General features: G+C 45.1%; 1 protein-coding gene across 5 annotated transcripts in view; it reads right to left on the reverse strand.

The window, feature by feature from the left end:
* Positions 1-20,214, reverse strand: part of LOC131670242 (ras GTPase-activating protein raskol) — a 46,348-nt gene extending 26,134 nt beyond the window's left edge. For all 5 annotated transcript variants that reach the window (XR_009302431.1, XM_058945680.1, XM_058945679.1 and 2 more), the window contains exon 1: positions 19,333-20,214. Coding sequence is in view for 4 of the 5 variants with exons in the window: in XM_058945680.1 (XP_058801663.1) it covers positions 19,333-20,098 (766 nt within the window). In the remaining variant the exon portion in view is untranslated. The remainder of the gene's footprint in view (positions 1-19,332) is intronic.
* Positions 20,215-20,999: the final 785 nt, after the last annotated feature.

Consider the following 20,999-nt stretch of genomic DNA (forward strand, 5'->3'; position numbering starts at 1 on the left):
GCAAAGCCTTTCGGAGAAAAAAAACAAATCAAAAGCTAACGTCAGGCACGGTTTGAACGAGCTTGACAGCGCCGAGGCAAATCAACTCTCTTTTTTGCCACCCCATCCGGTCGCTAATTTGAATCGATCATCGCGAATCAGCGAATCCATTGAGCATTGAAACGACGCGCAGCGGTGTGGCAGTCGGAGATCGCGCCACGCACTCGACCGAAAGCGAACGGAGCAGATGATTGGCGTCGACGTGCTCATACACCTCGCGCGCGAAAAACGCCAGACTCTTGGCTCTGCTCGTGCCTGAGCTTGTGCGACCGAACTTTTCCTGGGCGCCTTTAAACGTCATCCGAATTCCAAGTCGAGGTACAAGTAAATTTACATGAGCACAAAGGCCAGCGAAAGCGGCGCTCGATTATACATAAGCTTTGGAAAGAGAGGCAGAGAGAGCATCGATAGGGCGGCAGATGTTTTGGGCCGGACCGTCAATGGAAGCGTCGCAGCGTTCATTGTGCGTGCGCATTTGACTTGCATACGTTGCACACTGAGAAGAGAGAGAGAGAGAGAAAAGAGGCACGCGCGCACGTGCCTGTACACTTCAAGCGCCTCGTCTCCGGCGCATTCAAAATTGGACGAATGCCCCTGGCCTTACGAAAAAAAAAGTGGTTTCAATTTCGAGATGCACCGTAAAATTATCTCGAGGAATATTCGATTGCGAAAATGTCTGAAATTGGATATGGTTTCGTTGTCGAAAAAAAACATGTTCAGTGTCGTTTGACGATCGGAGGATGGTGTACTTCAATTCCGTCATCAAAGCTCCCACGCAATTTTACTATAGCGACTGTCGTTGTCGACTACACAGTCTGAGAAGTCGCATCAAAGTAAGCATCGGTTATGTGTACATGATAAACAACCGAATGATCTGTAATACCTGAAAATAGAAACGAACCTATAGCCACGTAAACGATCTATAATTGAATCACAAACATCAAAGAGTTAACGTGATTGATCGATCTTCCCTAATCTGCATGCTCAAACTCCGAGCCTGCGATCGAAATTTCGAATCAACAGCACCGAATAAAAACCAAATCTGACTATTTTCCAGGCGCAGATGTTTCGCCGGATAATCGAGCAGACGGTCAGAAAAGGTCTAGCGACATTATCACAAATAAAAAAAAAAAGAAAAAGAAACGCGCAGATAAGAACTTTCGGAATCGCCATTTCGTGATCGTGAGAATCAATTTCCCTCAAGGTTTGCGCGGATTTTACGATTCTCTCCGAAGCCCGCGCTGCAGCAGCACATACACTCGCAGCGTTGTTTTTGCATAACGGGCGCCTTCTTGTTCGTGAGAGTCATCGGCTCGTTCGCCGCCGCGCCGACGTGCCGGTTTTAATCGTGGGATATTCGCGGTATGCCGACGCTGATACAGTCGTTAACTCTCGACGATTTGATTAATTTGTCGGCTCTTTCCTCTTTCTCTGAATTGTTTACATTGGCATCGCCGAGCTGAAGAAACAAAACGCTAATTCACCCTCGCCGATAATAGCACGCGTAAATGTAATAACTATAACGCAGTTTCGCGTCGCGCGAACGTACAGCCGGTCAGTGTGAAAGGTGAACATCTGAAATTAACGAGTCGTCGTACTCGCGAGCAAGAGAGAGGCAGAGAGATGGTCGTTGCGGTGGGAAAGAAATCTAATTAATCGATGATTTCACGTCTGTCCCGTAATAAGAAATGCGCGCGAGCTCGGCAACAAGCGCATTACCAGCTTCCATCGTCCGGCTGCCAGCGAGAGACCGAGTGACGAAGGCTCATGAGCTTTATCATCCTTTATGTCGGATAAAAGTCGACGGGCGCACTAATCCGCTGCGCACACACGCTTTCACAGTTAGGACAAGGAGGAGTTGCTCTCTCCGCGAAGAGGACGACGAAAAAAATGCCGACTCGCACGGCGGCAGCTCGTGGAAGCTAACTGTCTCTGCGAACGCGAGTTATCCTACGTGGAGGCTTTTCTCGTGCCGGCGAGATCTGTTTTACCGATTTAGCCGCCCGCTTTTCCCCTCGAGTTTCCGTCGATCGGAAAAGTACTCGGGCTGCATCTGTTGCGAACGGAACGTCGCGCAGCTGTTACTGCATACAGACGATTTGGTGAGCCAAGACGATTGGCCAAGCAATTAAATGACACATTTACCTCGGAGCTAAGGAGAATTTCGCGTTTGCCGCAAAAACTTTCCAGAAAGCAACTGTAGCTAATCAATACCCACGGGAAGAAAAAGAAACGCAGAAGAAAATTCCATAGCCGCGTGCAACTTGAAATTAGAACCAATCAACGGCCATAAAAGCAAGACACCCAGTCCTCCAATTCCCACAGCTCTCTCTCTCTCTCTCTCTCTCTCTCTCTCTCTCTCTCTCTCTCTCTCTCTCTCTCTCTCTCTCTCTCTCTCTCTGCACAACGCTTCGGTATAGGTAATTGAAACGAGAGTTCGTCATCCTGCTTCGCATGCCGCAAAAGGCTTCGCGTACGAGCACGCGTGTACTTGGCAGGAGGGCTTCCTACCCGGCAAGCTTTTCTTGCAATTTCCACGAAGCCGCGATGAATTGCACCGTTAATTCGAGGGACTTTTCCGTTAGAATACAGCGAGTGATTGGATTTGGTTTTGCCGCTTCTGAGGCTTGTTACACATCGGATGAGCTGGCCGAGACTCCTTGGAAATCAGCTCTTCACTCATGGCCGAGTGTACAGTTGCAACAGAAATTACGTATTATGATCGGCGGGGGCAACACCCAGCGGCAGTAGTCCTTTACTCTTGACCGACTAGAAGGCGATATGACGGGCAGGGATCGTAGCCGAAACGTCCGGACCGGGCCTCTTGGAAGGAGAGACCCGTGAGACGAAGTCAGCGCGCTCAGCTGAAAGCCAAACGCTTCGAACGTCTTCATAATTCATCGTTCGCAATGTCGTCTCTAGTACTTGCGCGACGAATAATAATGCGAAAATAGCGGAGCGCGGAAGATCACCGACTACGAACTTTCAAACGAATTCATGCTTTAATGCTGAGCAAACTGAAAGCACAAGGCTGCGCTGACAATCGAGTCAGATGTTCTCCCCCAACGGTCAACCTGCTCAAACGCAGAAACGCTGTCGCGAGCGCTATCGAAGCATTCGTATCTGGAAATCAAAGCGAAAATCAGCGGATTTGCTTATCGCCGCGACGATTATACGCGAATGGTATTTTGCGCGCTCCAACAAAGCCTTTTGCAGCGCGCGCGAGAGGAAAGAAATGGCGTCGATAAGCGCGCACCAGCCATTACGCAAATACGCACTTCCCGGCCGAGAGAGAGAGAGCGCGTATCTGCTGGCCCTTATCTGCGCCACGCGAGCGCCTGCGTTTCAGCCGCTCTCGGCGCGATCCCACGCTCCTCCGGCAGCAACGGCGCGCGCAACGACTCTGCAATTTCCTATCGAATTTTCCGCGACCGCGCGCGCGGCGTTACCCACAATTCGCAGCCGACGAGGCGCGCATCTACGACTCGAGGTCTTTCCCCGCGAAAACCTACCGCCGCAGGAAACCAGCCTCTCGATTACAGAATATTGGTGCCGCGCTCGGAGCGTCGTGCGCCGAAATACGTACACTGAGAAGCTTCAGCTCGCGACGAGCTTGCGCAACAAGTGTACACGCGGCGCTTACTGTTTAGATAATTAATAATTCTTGCCGCGAGCTGCGGTGAGAAAGTCCAAGCTACGGTGATGTAAGGAAGTATAAGGCTTGGCTTTTTTCTTGTTGTTTAGAGGGAAAAGGATAATGATCGGTATTAAGGCTGCGGTCTTGTGAGAGCGTTTGTGGAAAAGATCATTCAAGTGAATGGCGATTTTCGTGAAAACTGTTTGTGAAAATCCCTACTTTGAGCAATTGTGTCTTTCGTAGACTAGTCACTTGGTTGGTGTTGCAAGAGACACTGATACATTTTTCTTATTTTTTTCTGTATTTCCATGACGCGATCGTTACCTATTGATCTTTTCAATGTCATTTGCATTATTGTAATTATTATTTCTAAAGATATTACAAAAGTTACGCGAGCTTACAGCAGTTTCATACAATTTTTCGTATGTAAAAACGAAGAGGAGAATTTACACCGTGCGAAATAAAGCTTTAGCTAAACTGCCATAAAAAAAGAAAAGAAAAAAAGCAGCACACAAGGCACACGTGCGTATCTAGACAAAAAGAGCCGCAAAAATTGCAGCACAATGGAGCTGATCATATACCAATACGCGTCGCAAGTGGCTCTCAACTGCACACTCATTGCAAAAAGAAGAAGAAGAATTAGCGACATAAGGCCAACGAAAGCCGATCGGTCGGTTCGATTTTGAGTGTGTGTGCGTCGACGGCCTTTGCAGGAAAAGGGTACGGCTTCGAGTGTGCATCGCGCTGCGCAAACGGAATACAGCGTGGATTCGCTGTCGACTGCACCAGCCATTTCGTTGTTCCTCCAAATAATGGCACGAAATCATTACACTTGGACCATTAAACCGAAATCGCGAATAAAGTAGGTCTTCTCGTTGCGCCACGACGACGACGACGTGCCTAAGGCGCGACTCCGAGTTCATAGGGTAAAAGGGCTGTTCCCCTTAATGAATCTCATCTCTCTCTCTCTCTCTCTCTCTTGAAAATTTTCGCGGCAGCCTACTAATGAAGCTTTGTAAGCGTCGCGTTGCTCCTTTGTGCGTCGATTCGGCTTTGAATTACGAGAGGTTTCTTTTCATTCAGCGAGGGGAAAAGAATGAGAATTGAGCTAAGTGATATGCTGCATTGTGCTCGTGGTGGTTGGGTAATTGAGAATAGATTTTTGAACGAGAACATGGGATTATAACGAAATTGCAGCTGTGAAAACGTAGCCACACGTACAAAGATTGCGTTTGCAAAACATGATGTGAAATTGTTGTTTCAACCAAAGATAATCTAAAATATACCTCTCGACTTACTTTCGAATTCCACAATCAACGAAAACATGTCAAAAACACGTATCTTTCGCGAAATTCATCGAATGACAAAGAACATTATGATAACCACATCATGAGAGATTCATTAAATGAATACTTTCAATTTGTCCGGTATGTCGGGAAATGAGCCACATACACATGCGGCGATCAGGATTAACGAGACTAGTCGGACGACAGACGCGCAGGCAGTGAGGCTACTCGTGCGCACAACGTTTTTTCGTTCGTTTGCAATTGTCGCTTGGCAATACGCGCGCCGAGAAAAGCCTTTCGAGGAGAAAGAAAGAGAAACGGAAAAGAATTATCAGGCTCTGCGATCGCAACGTGCGCTGCGGCCATCGCAATAATTAAAGGTAATTGGGACAGGCAGTGCAGCGTGACAGATGCGACTTTACACACCAGCTCGATACGCCGCGCGATTGTCAACAGCGAGCAAATTTTACGGCTAAGCTTTGCCGCGCTATACCATACAGACGATCACTAAATGCCTGTATACGAATTAGAATTCAAATTATGATGGGCTCTCGACATACCGACAATTTTTGTCTTTCAGAGCGTACAATTATTTTTCGTTAGTTCAGCTCGAACTGTCTTGAACGGTTAGTTTTCAACAACTTTGGTGCAGAATATGAACATATAAAATGTACATCACGCTGGAAGCGGAACAGGTGCGACATTGCAAGCTGCATATTACACCTGCACTGGTTATGCACGCGATAGCAAAAATTCAGAAAGCGAGCATGATTAATTAAAAAAAATGTTTGTAGAGTAATGTCATCAAGCTTTTGACAATTTTTCATAAAATTATATATTCAAAATAGTGATTCTGCACATTTTGTTTTCGACCAATTTCGTGCGCACGTAAGTTATTTTGTAATTATTTGCCTTTCTCAATTGATCAACAATTATGCATGAATCGTAATAGATATTTGTTAAACTTTATGCATAATTTTCGATAACATCAGAAGATGAAATACTTTTTTCAATAAAGGTTGATGTAATTATTATGAAGATATAAAGTGCGCCAAACTCGTGACTCAAATTCGATTTTATACAATACGATTTCTTTTTGGCAAATCGAAAAAAATGAGATCGTATTTTCATCGTACCAGGCAACGAGCCTATCTACTCAGAGTATTTTGTCCAACCACTCGTCCATTGATGTTATCATGCCTCTAAGCAAATTATCGCAACGACAATGAAAACGCTGTTGATTTTCGAATAATAAATCCTTATTTAAATATGAGAATAAACGTAGAAGTCTCGAGCAAGAGCGAAAGAAGTGACTGCAAGCCCATTAATTCAGCGCCGCGAGTGCAGTGCGCAGCTAATAATGCGCGCGAGTCACCGCGAGGCGCGCACGCAGGAAATCGATCGTGAGCGCTTGCAAGCAAGAAAGGAGGAGATATATTTCACAGCGACTTCATACACGCGCCGCGGAGATCATCGACACCAATGCTATTCTGCCTTGTAATCGAACGTTGATTTGTAACTCTCAAGTTGCCGCGCGCCTTTTTTACCGACGGATGTTTTCAGATCAAGTTCATGCCGATTATCCGGATATCTACCTAGCGTCATTCCAACATCGTCTTCAACTGACCGAGGAGAAGGCTGTCGAAACGGCGCAGCTCGTAAATCAACCTAGAGCTTCATTTCTATACGGAATCACATCGTGAAACATCTGCAAGCAGACGCCAGACGAGCCCGTAGCCACCTAATTCCATCCGAAAAAACCATTACCCGCATCTCATATTCCGCGCTATGAAGGCCTGCAGGGTATCTGTGCAAGTAAACGCGCAGCATTTCAGAAAACCGGATAAGAGGGGGAACGTCGTCGCGTCGACGTCAAACCCGTTGCTGGATTATCTCCACTGTTCGCGGGAACAAAAAAAACTGACGTACAGCGACGCGTACAAGATTTAAATCTCCTGTCGATCGCCATCGCGAATCCTAATTGATCACTTCTCTTATATGCGATTTGTTCGATCGGGAAAGCCTTTGTATTCCTTTCTAACTCTGAACTCCCGCGCAGCACAAAAAAAAGCTAAGAGACTTCATAGATATTTCAAGCCTCGGAGGAAACTAAAACTCGAAAACTTTGCCTGCAGGGTAAACAGACTTGAAAAACCTCCTCCCAAGCCAACATATATACGAAAATAGTCAGAGGCAGGGAGACGTCGTTACAAAGTTAGAGCTTGAAAGCTTCGTACCGGAAACGCTTCCTTTTGTGAAATTAAACGCTCTCCACTTTTCACGAAAATTTCGTTGCTTATTGCTTAGAATTTACGGCTTACCTGAGGTCGGTACTTTGAGAGGATTCTTTAGACGACTTTCACTGGCTTTTTATAACTCACCTGCAACAGAAAGAGTAAATAACCAACGTTATTTTCGTCTTACTCACTGATTTATAGGTGAGAGTGTTCAGGGAAACGGATTATTTTTATGCGGGGGAAAAACGTTGACGAAATTATGGCCTGTGATTTTTTGTTGTTTAACTATCGACCAAATTGCTCAAATAATTATACGTATTATAGGAAAGCAACAAGTATTTTTCAAATAATTTCAATACACGCAATTTCACCTTTTTCCAATATTAAAATATTTGCCGAGACGTTTTCACTTCCGTGTTATTCTTAACGTGTAAAATGTGCACGGAAAGCATTCTTTCGGGCATTAATATACGCATTTCCATCATACAATTAAATGATCCAGCGCCTCACTCATCGACTCGCCTTTTTTTATTTTTCGTAAAAAAAGAAAATATTTCCCAGTGACTAATACACTCGGAAGATTGCCCCTTAATGGATGTAATTAACGGTTAATCGCTCGTGCTAATTGGCCAATCGCGGGTATTCCATGTGTGTTCCGCAGTGCTGAGGAATATACCTGATCTCCTGTATCCAGACTGTGAGTGAGTCAGCGACCGAATAAGCGGACTCTCTCGTGGTGAGAAAAAAAGTCCTTCGGATGCTTTGCATTCCTATTTTTTTATTATTCATTTTACGACTGCTTGATCATTATATTTACGTAAATGTCATAATGGCTTCCAATCTGGTTTAGTCATGAATTAGCTGATTCACATTTAAAGTGAGCATTAGTTTTATATTTACTTTCACTAGTTGTGGTGCAAAAATAAAACGAGCTGCCTACGAATCATTTGAAATAATGAATTCCCCACGAGTCTTCTTCGATTGCCTTGAAGTTAAATTAAAAACAAAAATTTCAAATTCTTGTTTGCAAGGATTAGTCATGATTCTCTCTCTCTCTCTCTCTCTCTCTCTCTCTCAACCTCTATAAATCAACGACAAAGTTTATCTCTCGGTGACATGAAAGTGAAAGGGATATAAGAATAAAAGACTCGCGAGCGCATTATTGTTGCTTTGTCGTATTTGTCGATAAACATATTTTTACTATACAATAGAAAATCTTAAAGTAACGAGGACAATTGCTAAAGGCATAGTAAATATCTTTTCGCGTGGGTTCAAAGAGTATTCAGATAAAAAAAAACGTTCTTTTTCTTCAAGGAATGAGGTAAGCATTGTTAATAAATTTTCAATCAATTTTAATACATAACTTTTATTATAGTTCTTCATACTTATAATTCTTACAATTTCCGCGATGAATTTTGAAAAACTTTCAATACTGTGTCGTTATTACTTCCCATTTGAAAAAACATGTGTTTTCTTAACCCGCAACTCTTTTAAAACGGGGACGTGAATTCGTGCTCTTTTTGAAAAAATTTAACACGTGCGTCGTTGGATAAAGGCACAAGTGCATTTTCTAAATCAGGTTTGAATAAAAAAGAATGATGAGTTTTCATTATCGTCGAAGCATTTTTGAAATATGTTTACTTTGCAAATTAATAAATGATTTTTCAACATTTTTAGGAATACTTAAAAAACTATGAGGAACTAGATACACCTATCGTTGTATAGTCAATGCTCTACCAGAATATTTTGGTTTACTTCATTAATAAAACTCATCTACAATCCTAATCTCAAATAAATAGTTACTGGAATTTGATGGGAAAACTTCATCTTTGCAAAACTTACGTAATGGACTTATGTCTTGAAGACGCTAACAAAATTAGTTACATTCTTTCTTGCTAAAATTTGCTCTCAAATGGAAGCGTTTTGACGTTAAATATCAGGATGTAGCGCATATACCTAATGTAATTTTCAAGTTTAAGAAAGTGTAAATTTTCAAGTGGTACGTATAAATTGACACATTGAATATCGATTCACAAAAAATTTTATCATAATGCTTGTTCGATGTCTTTTTACCGATAACTCCAAAGAAATTATTCTTACGGTGAAAATAAGTGATTTTATTCCTTCTTTAATCTTCAAATATATAACTTTCCTTTTCATGCCAGCATAATTTGACTAAGGCAATAAATGCCCTACTTAGTTAACGAATATTTGATCATCGCTGGTTGCGGTAATAATATTTCTGACGATGAACTTGATTGTTTCAAAGCTGCGAGTTGATTTTCCAAGCGGAACAGAAGCTTTTGGCATTCCAAGCACATTTCGTGCTCGCACATTATTAATAGTTTTCTAAATACCTAGTCACGCGAGTCAATCTTTCATCTGAGCGCCGCACCGAATGATAATAAAAATTCACGTGATGCCATACATCAGTAGCGAGGGGACAGACTGCACACGTAGAAAGTGCACTTTCACGATTTATAACGAGCATTCCGTTTACGCTTTCGTTTCGCGCGTCCTCCGAAAGAAACCGAAAGCACGCGCAACTGTAATGTTCTATGATTGTAGCTGCGACGGAAGAGGTTTACGTGCACTTGTCGATACGATAATCACGTGCTACTTTCGTCGCGAACGGCCGAATCGAGTTTTGCCCTGCTCCTCCTCCCACAAACACGAGTACAATGACCGTCGACTCTTCCTCTGCTGCCCCACCTCCGTGTGCAGTATTTATAGCTTCAATCGCGCGCCCGCACCTAATGGCACTTTGACCCAAAGAGGACGCTGTCCGCTGTCGCCGAGCGCTCTCGCTCCGGGAATATTATTTCGGCAGCGAGAGCTAGACGAATTAGCTGGCAAGCTTCGGCGCACCGTTAGACCGCCGTCTTCTCTTCGCCGTTCTCATCCAATCAGCTTTATAACCAACTTTCTTGCATGGCGCGTTGCAGGCAATCAATGAAACTTGGCACGAGTGTAAAGCCAGCTGTGTAAAGCGACTCGTCCGGTCGACCAATGAATAATTAAACGAGCACTGACGATACCGACTCCGTATGTACTTTGACCTCGCCACGCGAATTAAACGCGAACGTCAAATATCGTCGACGGGACAACCCCACCATGATATGCAGGCGAAGGTGAAAAAGGGCAATGTGGGTTAAGCACGGTATACTGAGATACATAGCGAAAGAGAGAGAGAGAGAGAAGGGGGAGGACTTTAAATAACTCGAGGGAGTCGTTGAACCGAGAGAGCGAGAGAAAAAGAAAAATAGACGATGCAAGAAGGGCTATATGAGCTTCGTGTGCGCCATCGCTGTTCTTTGCCAATAAGCGAGAGATACGCCATGTGCTATCACTGCGCAATTCCTTTTTATTCGAGCATTGCGCACGAAATGTCGCTCTCGGTACGTACTTTCGTTCGCGGCGCGGCTTTGTTTATCGAGTGGCGCGGTCGCTCAAGGCGAATAAATCACCGGTATTGAAATTGGATGATATTGGGAATGGAGCAAAAATAGAAGGACGTCGAGTGTCGATATACGTTTAGCGAAATGAACAGCTCAATATATCCCTTTAAAAGTCAAGGCAATTCACGTAGAATATTTCACGCTGCGGCAAGAGCAGGAGCAGGTAAGTCAATCCTTCGACGACGGGCGCGAGTATATAGTTCCCCTTGCCTCCTCTTTTAAACGGCGTTTATTCTCTTTCTCCTCCGAAGAAAACTTATCTCTCTCTCTCACTCGTGGACTCCACACGTGAGTCACACACATGCTCGAAAGCCGGTTCGATAGGAATGCAACACGGCCTTGTTTACAGAGGAGGCCGTACGAAGGATCATCCTCTCTCTCTCTCTCTCTTTCTCTCTCTCTTCGACGAAGGATCCTTTGACCCTTTATGCATCTTGCGTGGGAGTGTACTAATTCAAGCTCGGGACTTTACGAAATTTAATTTTGGAACGGCCCGAATCTATGCGATGGTAAATTATGCAAACTATAACTCGGGGGTGACGGTGACAATGGCAATAATAATGCGCGTGACAACCAAACCAGCTCGCGACGTGTACGCGCGCACACGTTCTTCCCGCAGCGTCTACTTTTCGGATCAAGAATCTCGGCTGTTATTTTTCCAAGCTCTAATCAGATCGAAAAGCCCTTTTTCCGTTCGTACATACGTCGTGCGTCAGGCGCGGTCACATCCTACTCGCGGCACACACTCCTATACCCCCCCCCCCCCCTCCCGCCATCACACTAATGCCGGCCAACCAAGTAAGAGTAACATAAACTAGCTTTTAAGGGATCAGGCGCTATTCGAGCGGAGGGACGCATTTTCGCGGATTAACTTAACTATTGTGTTTGATTATTTTTTTTATTTTAAATACGTGAACTTTAATTTGTGATCTTTATCGACGACTGCTTTTTTGGGGGGAAAACTGACAGCTGCGAGGAAAATTGTACGAATTATACAACGGAATCCCCTTAACAAAGGGTGGAAGTCAGCAACGCACTCTCAGTGGTAATATAACTCGTGTTGACGCTTTCGATACAGAAAAGTCCGTAAAATACCAGTAAGTTTGGTAGTCTTCGTACCCAAAGGAAAACATGCAATTTAAATTTCCTAATCGCAAACCAGTAGCAATCGAATTAATTAGTTGCCAACTCGCGTTTCTCTGAATAATCGGACAATCATCAAGATCTAATTATTTTACGAAGCGAGTCAACCGATTAACGCTACTGCTATTGGCCCAATACCCTATATTTAGCGTAAGCAACTGAAAAACTGTTACAGAACAATGGCATCATTGCTAGCAAGCCCATAGTTTGCGCAATGAATGCTAATCCCGCGCTAGACCGCTTCGTCGCCTGCGTATTTGTACGTTATCGTGATGCACGACTTCGCATGCCCAATAATTACCGAAAACAAATTGTCAGGAGACTAAGTTGCAACTTACGAGTAGCTTAACTAAGATTTTGATCGAGACGATGCTACTGTCATTTCGATACCGTATCGATTTGTCATGGAGTAACGCGAACAATGACTTACGAGGTTGAAATTCGAATAGTTTTATCGCAGCGCATCATTAATATAACGCAATCGAGCGATCTTACGCAATGTACGAGCGTGAACTCGGAAAAAAATGTGTACTCACGTAACGATCGTCTAATCGCAAACTAACGTATATACGCGAAAATGGCCACTTTCCCGCCAGCATCCAGCGCAACGTGAAACTCCTCGTTTCCCTCAATCGAATCAAAACAAATAATCTCTATAGACCGCGCGCCCAATAAATATTCTCATTTGCATTTTCCCCAGCCAATTTGGTCGATCATGCAAACAGACACCACTATGCTTGCTGCTCGAGCGAAATTGGCCGTGTAATCGTAGGCAGCAGAGAGAAAACGCGTGATTTCTGTATACGTGTGTCGTATATATGTGCGTGACGTGTAGCTCGCTGCTTGGATAGCTTTCGCATCGCGAAAATTAATTCTCTTGGGAAGACATTTCTTTTTTATCTCATACTCGACCACGAAGGATCAACGACGATAAAGACCCGTCGAACCTTTTTGAAATATTGCAAGACCAAACTTCATTTATTCATTATACCACTTGCGATTATTGCTTCGATTGAATAATCAGTGTAGTATTGGCGTAATAAATCCGATAAAGTTGTGTCAAACGCATGCGTCGTCGTCGTCATATCGCGCAACCCGTCAACTTACTTATACCATGTACCATCGTGGTCGCGTGCTACTAACACGTGCAGAGAGCGAAATTGAGTTTAATGGGAGTCCGGAAGTTGTTTCGAAGCTTGGAGATTTCTTTTCGCTGCGGAGCACCGAGCTTTCCGTAGTACATGCCTCTCTTGTCAACATCAACTCGCGCGCTTTGTATACGCGCACAATCGAGTCTAGTCGATCGTAAAATTATTCGTGCCTACTCCAAAACCATCAAAACACCATCTGCCTCTGTACAAATGTGTGCGTCTTCTTTTTTTTTATTCCATCTCCCTACGCACGCCCATCCTCGAATTTACGATGCTGCGGAAATGATATTTATGGGCGTTAACCCTTTTTTATATTTACACGCGTTAAATGCGATCGCTCGCGCGGACATAAATTTCCATTCGGAAAAATTTGCCTGCGCGTGCCTGCGCCACGCTCCCTTCGTCTATTTTTTTTTCTTTTTAGTTCCATCCTAAACAAACACCCTCGCGTGTGCGTGCGGTCCATTGTTGGAGATAAAAGACCTCGGAGATAGGGAAATGGAAAGAGAAAGATAAAAATAGAGCACTGCGTCGCGAGCGACGGAAACCCTGTGTGCATATGCGTATTTTTTTTTGTCATTCTTTCGGCCAGAGATCAGTGATGAATATTTCTCAACGTGTTGGTTTTGACTGCACGCACGAAAACAAAAACTCCGGAAGAAAATTTGTATCTGTAAGTGCGTGTTCAATTCGAAATAAAACTTCAAAGAGAGACATTACACTCGGATAAATTCTTGAAAAACGCGAGCGCGTCTTTTTACACGCGCACAAAGGAGAAAAAGGGAGAGAGACACGTGCGCTTTGTCGCCTATATAAAGCTAATACAATATCCCGAAATATACCTGCGACATTGCAGCTGAGTAGACCATACATTTCTCTTGTCCTATGAAAAAAAAAAGGTCTAACACGAGTTTATCCAGTATTTACGCGCAATAAGCATCGATCGTCGATATTTGTTCCCTTATCTCCACCTTCGATTTTTCCCGCACATTTGGGGTGGAAAGATTTTTTTTGTTTCTTTTGACAGATGTGACGTTCGCCGGGAAATGATCGTCAAATGACACGGGGGATTATTTCGTGCGCGCAGCGTGGGCATACGTTTACATAAATCACGATTTTCCAGAAGAGCGCGCAGCGTCATCTACTTTTTTCCGACGTATAGATTTCGTCACTCGAGTACTCGCGCGCGCAACATATGCTAACGGTACAGCGTGAAAATGAAAATTGGATCGATTCCTAGAAAGTGGCCCTTGTACGGCTCATCAAGCTCAGTACGTGAACGCTCCGCAATTACTCTCCTTCCGCATCGCAATATCGCTAGTTTCAATTATACGACGAGAGCCAGCTCAGCCGCTCTCGACGAACTGCCGGTTAGCACTCTTCCTTTTTTTCTTTCTTTTGTCTTGCACCTTTTCTGGAAGGTAGATTAGTTATCGAAGATTGAGGGATGCTGCAAATTAATAGGTCGCTTAATTCTGCCGCGGAAAAAAATGTTTGTTCTCCTTTTTTGTGTAAAATAGAACGAATTTTCTACACACAATGCTCATTAACGAAAGGGAAAATAAAGTCAAGAAGAAGGTTCGTGCGAGAGAATGGCGATAGTCATCGCAGAAAAAGAAGATAAGTTTCGTAAAAGACACGACGAGGAGGAGAGAGAAGAAGCTTCTTCTTTTTCATTCGAAGGACTCGGGGTCAACCGCAGATGTTGCGTTCGGAGCCAATTTATCCCTTTCACGCAGCTTTTCTTCCTAGATCAAATGGGAAAATTCAGGAAGAAAAATTCGTGACTTTGGCGTATCTGCAAAGTCGAGCAAACCAGATTTCGCACCTCATTAAACATTGTTCGAGAAACAATAAAAATTCCTGTATGCCGACGCGCACAGCCTGTTCAAGGTTGCATACCCTCATTACGCTTTTTCTCTTCTCCACTTCAGTAGCTGCTGCTGCGACCGCGAAATGACAGACGTTCGAGATAAATGAGCTGGAGATTCCTTCGTTTTTTTTTCTCGTCTATTGGGGAAAACAGCGATTTTTCAAACTTGCATACGCATACCGCGAGGGGTGCTGGAATGATGGTTTTATTGCGTTGAAATTTATGTTTGCGACCAAAATAAATGCCTGCAAATGATTGCGTATTGGTTAGCTGACGTTGATGAATCTGAATTTTTCCCGATGACGAAGATTTAGCTTGAAGATTTAGCGAGACTGGACGTTGAATAGCACGCGTTCCATCGGAAAGTTCGATGGACGAAATTTTATTGCTCAGCCGTTTTATACATTCCCCCCGCGTGCGTTCTCAAACTTCTTATTCGATACTGCACCGGCAGAACTGAAAGTTCGATTATACAAAATCGAATAAAACTGCCATGCTCGAAGAGAGCGAAATCGAATATACATGTGTACGCGTGGATGGCGCTGCGGCATTACGTAAAATCGCGAAGAACCTTATAAATTTACTTGGAGATCGTAACTCAACTTGGTTCGATGGCCGGCCCGACGCGGAGTGTTTCCCAATATTTAATAACCCGCGAAAGCATTTGCCTCTCTCACTCGTGCGAGCTTGAAATACCTGCTTAATTGGACACTTCGAGAGGAAAAGAGTCTAGTTAGACGGTACATTCCAAACAGTAGTCGCAGCCTAATTCGAGAGCCAGCGCACCCGCACGAGAGAGCGAGAGAGCCTTCGGCGGCCCTACGCGCTCCGAGCACGATCGCGTGAGAAAACGAACTGGAGAAAAGAAAAACAAAATAAAAACAAAACGAAACAAAAGAATATCGCGAGCTCGACGAGCTTCTTCTTCGCGTATGGGAATCCACTCCTGGCATATTCTCGCGGAGCGCGCAAGAGATTATTGTTCGGCACTTCCGCCAACTGCGCGTGTCCGCGTCAACCGATATTCCTTTCCGTCTACCTTCTCGACGTGGCGTCTTTTTGTTGTCACTGATAAATAACCGTTCGCTTAGAGTCCTTTCGATTGGGAGAACGTAACTAACGCGCGCGAACGCGACATCTCGATTCGTCTATTAAGGATGACAATAGAGGCGACCGACATCTCGTGCTTCGTACTTCGGCGAAGAAGTATTTTGCAAACCGCCGTTAAAGCGAAAAAAAAAAACTACGTTCGTTCTTTGCCGTAGAAAAATGACTTTCGTACGTCGAAAGCAGCCCTTGCTTCCCGAAAGCTTCCATAAATGCACACAGTACAGCAAGAACCGCGAAACGCTATTCATCGGTCGCTAAAGAAAAACAATCGATCGAGGCTACGCAGTTTCGGATACAATTAATCGGACTTGAGAATAACGTACATACGTGCGGCGTGAGCGATCTACATTTCCGACGAGATTGATCATCGACGCCCGCTGCGTAACGGTTTCGCGCGACGACAGCGGGGCCTCGCGTAGGAGTAAATGTACCTCGGATGCAAGCATTTACATGAGCCACCACGGCAACACGTAGCGCGAAGAAGTTGGCCTCGACTTCTGTCCTATTGTGATTTTAACGCTCTGCCGCGTGTCAGATTGATCGGCGATGCCTCCGCATTAGCGAAGACGCTAATTGTCCTGCGCGAGAAAAAAAATTTTCTTTTCTTTTTCTTGTTGCAAGCATGACTGAAACGAGAACTGATAACAACGACTGTTTGCTGCAGACAGTTTTTGTCGCGAAGCGTGCTGCGTATTGGCTATCAACAAGAGCGATTTTAAGCGAGACATTAGTTTTGAGGTTTACGCAATAATTCATGAAAATGATAATTGTAGATAATTGTAGCTGTCATTTACCATCGGTATATAACGATCTCGTGCACAGTTTTTCCACTGTTCCGATCAACAACCCAGTGAAAGGTTAACGATCGTACGGCAATATTACAATTTAAAATTTACAATCGTAATAAATAATGCTGAAAATTTCTTTTTCGCAGTGCACACAATTGAGAGCTCGGTATAAAGTACCTTCGGAGATAATAACATTGAGCAGGTACGTGCGCGCACGGAGCAATTTCGGCCGAACGCGCTCACGCGCAATTATCCCGCAGCGCATATATGCGAATGCGCACGTTGATAACGCAATCAAAATGCGCGAAACGACGGATCGCGCAATCCGCTTCAAAAGAGAGAGAGAGAGAGAGAGAGAGAGAGAGAGAGACCCGGCAACTCCACTGCATCCCCGCGCCAATTTACGCGTCGTTTGAGCGATAAGAGGCCGAGCTGTGCCCCGCGGCAATTAAGAGTCTTTTGTGCACGCGGGAAAAACTAGAGCACGCAAGCCAATTGGAAAACGCGCGTTCGGATATCTTTCGGCCTTTCACTCGATATCGAATGAGACTCTTGAAGGGCGACCACGTGAGTTGCGCAACTCGCTGCCGGTGCAGCAGAGGGTCTCGCGTCTTCGCTCCGTCGTAAAGTCACACTTTTCTTGTTCTTTTTTTCTTTTCTCGCGCGAAAACACTCTCTTATTTTGAGTTGTTCGTCGACGAGCGCTGCGCTCATTCTATGCTAATCGTTGTTTATGCACACTTTTTGAGCCGAGAAGGCAAGTACGCGGTGTCGATTGCGAAATTAGCGATTTGATGAACGCACGCGTATTAATAGAATTCCCGCCAATGTGGCAACGAGCTACGGCTATTTGTTTTTTTCTACTTTTTCGCAACTTTGTCACGCGCGCGACGTATCCCTGCATCCATGCGTGCGTGGCCGAACAAAGAGGCTGTTGCGGAGAGAAAAGAGAGAGGCAGGTGCGCGCAAGTGGGTCCCCGAAAAAAAACAGCCGTACTGTACGAGCACGCGCGCGTGCGTTTTCCCTCCGACGCCAAAGTTTAATCCGCTTATATATGCCTCGTATAATTATGCGACGAGATCGTTATTTATGGATATCTGATTAGCAGTGGAAATGATGATGGTGAGATTATAAAGCCAAAGGACTATTTTGCATAATCAATCCCTCGGTTAGATTGAGAAAAATCGCGAGTCCAATTATAATCAAACACACAGTCGGTCCATTGTCTGGCGTTGCGAACAATAGATTAATTGAAGGCGCCCTCCGAGGAACTTTTAAATGCGCGATATCCACTTTGGAGCGAGAGGATTTATTTTATTACGCTGGCAAGCAGAACGCCGTTCTGCTCATAATGACACTGTAATTTTCGCCCGGAGAGAGAGCTTTCGTTGGTGTTTTCTCTGTTTTGCGCAGGCCAGCACAAATCAGTTTTCGGGACGATATTCAACTCAAGTCTCATCTTCGCCCTTCGCGTCATGTTCCCGAGAGGACACGATATTGCGCGGGGCTGAGCCTCATGGAAATTGGAACGAACGCGTCGTCATTGTGACTCCAAGTTTATCTCGGCTGCATGACAGTATGTGACTTTCCCATTCCAATTTCCGCGGAAGCCATGCGAATCATACGTCGAGCCCCCTGGATGGAAGCTTACGATCGTCGCATCGAAAAACGTAAATACAAGTCAATTAACTCAACAATTTCTTTTACACGGTCCACGTGCTCCAATTTTCTTTCCTGCGCGCGCTAAATTGCTGAGCTGCATATCGCGATACCGTTGCGTAAAAATACAGTTCGCTCTCTTGCTCGGACACGTGAGAAGGAAAGAAATGCTTTGTCATTATCACGATGGTATTCGTGTGCTTGCAAACGAATGAATATATATATATATATATTTCGAAATGTCGTAGCTATTTACGAATAGTTCTTCCGCAAATGCAAGTCTTGCGCAATGATAAACACGACGCGATAATAGCAATGCTTATTAATAAAAAGCTTTCGCATCGCAGTGCGATTGATATCGCCTTGAAAAAATAAAGTGCAGTTACAAAATTAAAACACAAAGAAATAACAAATGCTCGAAGAAGCATGCTGCATGAGCCGACGTAAAAAAAAGTGAAGAGAAAAAAAACGTTCTCTTCTCTTTTTTTACATCGCGCCGGCAGCTTGTCAGCCCATAAATACTTTATTCGCTCTCTTAGAAACGGTATCTCTCGTTTATTATTTTTTTATACGCATATCCCTGACCCTATAATTCATGTGTGATGCTTACATGTATTTTAAGCCAAATAACTCGCAATTGCAGGACGCAACTACATCTACTTGCGATATTCAAATACACGAGAAAACCGGTTGCAATTCGCACGGATTTACAGCTGCTAATTGGACAATAGAAAGTCATTGATTAGTTTCGTACCCAAGGTTAATCGACGAAAGGATTGTTACATAAAAAAAGGAAAAGCGTGCGCGCGCGTGCGTACTAACAACGCGATGTGAAGGGACTCCGATTAGACAGGCCTGGCTTCTGTATACTCGGTGTAATCATTCAATAACAAACATTCGTCACACCGTTACATCCGTAAATTGCCGAAATTCCAAGGTGCGTGACTCACCTGAGTGCACGCCGCCATCGGTGTCGTTCTCCTCAAACCCAGCACCCATTACCAATCCAACATTCTTCGGCAATTCTTCGACTGCAAAATCGTGCCTGTCGCTTCTAATCAACGCACTGGTACTTCTCGCCAATTTCGTGCTATGAGTTCGCCTGATCAATATATTGGCGAGGGTCGGTCCGACCTGTGCTTTCGGCTCGATCACCGATTTCGCGTGATTCCTCGCTTCGCTCGTCTTGGTGCGTTGAATGACCGGGCGTCTCTCGACTGTCGGTGCAGCTGGTGGCTCCTCGTGTTTACTACTTCGTCGCTGGAGATCTTTGTTAACCTCGACACTGGACTGCGTTTTGTTTAGTCGGTTTGGATCTTTCTTGCCGACGAATCGATTTTGAAAGCGCTCGATCGTCTTAAACGACCTCGTACGCTCAACTTTTTTCCTCGCTTCGCTGCTTTCCATGTTCGACTTATTCGTGCTGTTGTTATTATTGTTGCTGCCGTTGTTCTTGGGCGCTTCGAAAATCCTTGTCAACGACTGCACTTTGCCCTTTGGTTCTAATGCCCTTGGCTCGCCGACGACTTTCTTACCGCTGCCACTGCTGCTAGTATCTTGCGGCGATCTCATGAGTAATGGCACGTTGGGCGCCGTCTTGGAAGCGAGCAATGGAAAGCCTTGTTGTTTCTTGTCCAAAGACACGTAGAACGTCGATCGCCTCTTCGGCGAACCGACTTCCACTGCTGCTATCTGCTGATGCTCGCCACTCAACATTGTATCGAAATGTGTATCACACTCCCTCCTTTCGAATGTATCACTTGCACACCGAAAACACCATAGTAATAGCACACGAGCGCGCGCGCGCACCACGTCCGCTTGACTCGTCTCGCGAGCACCGTCTGCCAGCCAGCCGGCAGCCGGTCGACTGCTGGCCAAGCGAAAGAAAGAGAGAGAGAGGCACGACGTTGGCGGACTCTGGCGGCTCGGTGCTCAAATTCCGGACGACGACGCGCTGCTGCGCGGCTCCGTTAGGACAGCTTTCCGCCCCGCGCTCTTGACTTTGACGTGCTTTTTCGACCTGAAAATCACGTCTACGGGGACGCGCGCTTTCACCGGCCGCTCGGTCATTCGAACGACACTCCGGAGCCGAGAGCGCGCACGAGACGAGTCCGACGTTGACGCGCGCGCACAGCGCCGTCGCTTCCGACAGCGCGTAAGCACGTCGCACGGCAAATTAACGCTCGACGCCACGTGCTTCCAATATTACAAGCCACTTTTTTTCTCGTCGTTTCCGCTTTAGCGCGAGAAATGGGGCAACGCGCACGCGCGCGACGCGTATTTTCGTCCTCGTTAAACGAGCTCCGTAGAGCGGGAGGCTCGAAAGGGGTTCGTCGAGCAGTGAAAAGTGGAAAAATTGGCATGGCAACAGCGGCGAACGCGCGTGTACACTGCGCACAAAAGAGGCTCCGCTGCTTTTGTCGCCTAGACTCCTTCCTTTCACTTGCCTTCTTCTTCTTCTTCTTCTTCTTCTTCTTCTTCTTCTTCCTCCTCCTCCTCCTCCTCTTCCTCCTCCGACCCTCCGACTACTGCTCTCCGTTCTCGCGAATTTGCGTCGCACAAGTTTCGAGTGCTTTTTTCCCTCTTTCTACGGCAGAGAAGAAGAAAAAGTCTTTGA

This window comes from Phymastichus coffea, unplaced genomic scaffold, assembly GCF_024137745.1.
Source record: "Phymastichus coffea isolate CEN01 unplaced genomic scaffold, Cenicafe_Pcof_1.1 PCOF00105, whole genome shotgun sequence".
Taxonomy (NCBI): domain Eukaryota; kingdom Metazoa; phylum Arthropoda; class Insecta; order Hymenoptera; family Eulophidae; genus Phymastichus; species Phymastichus coffea.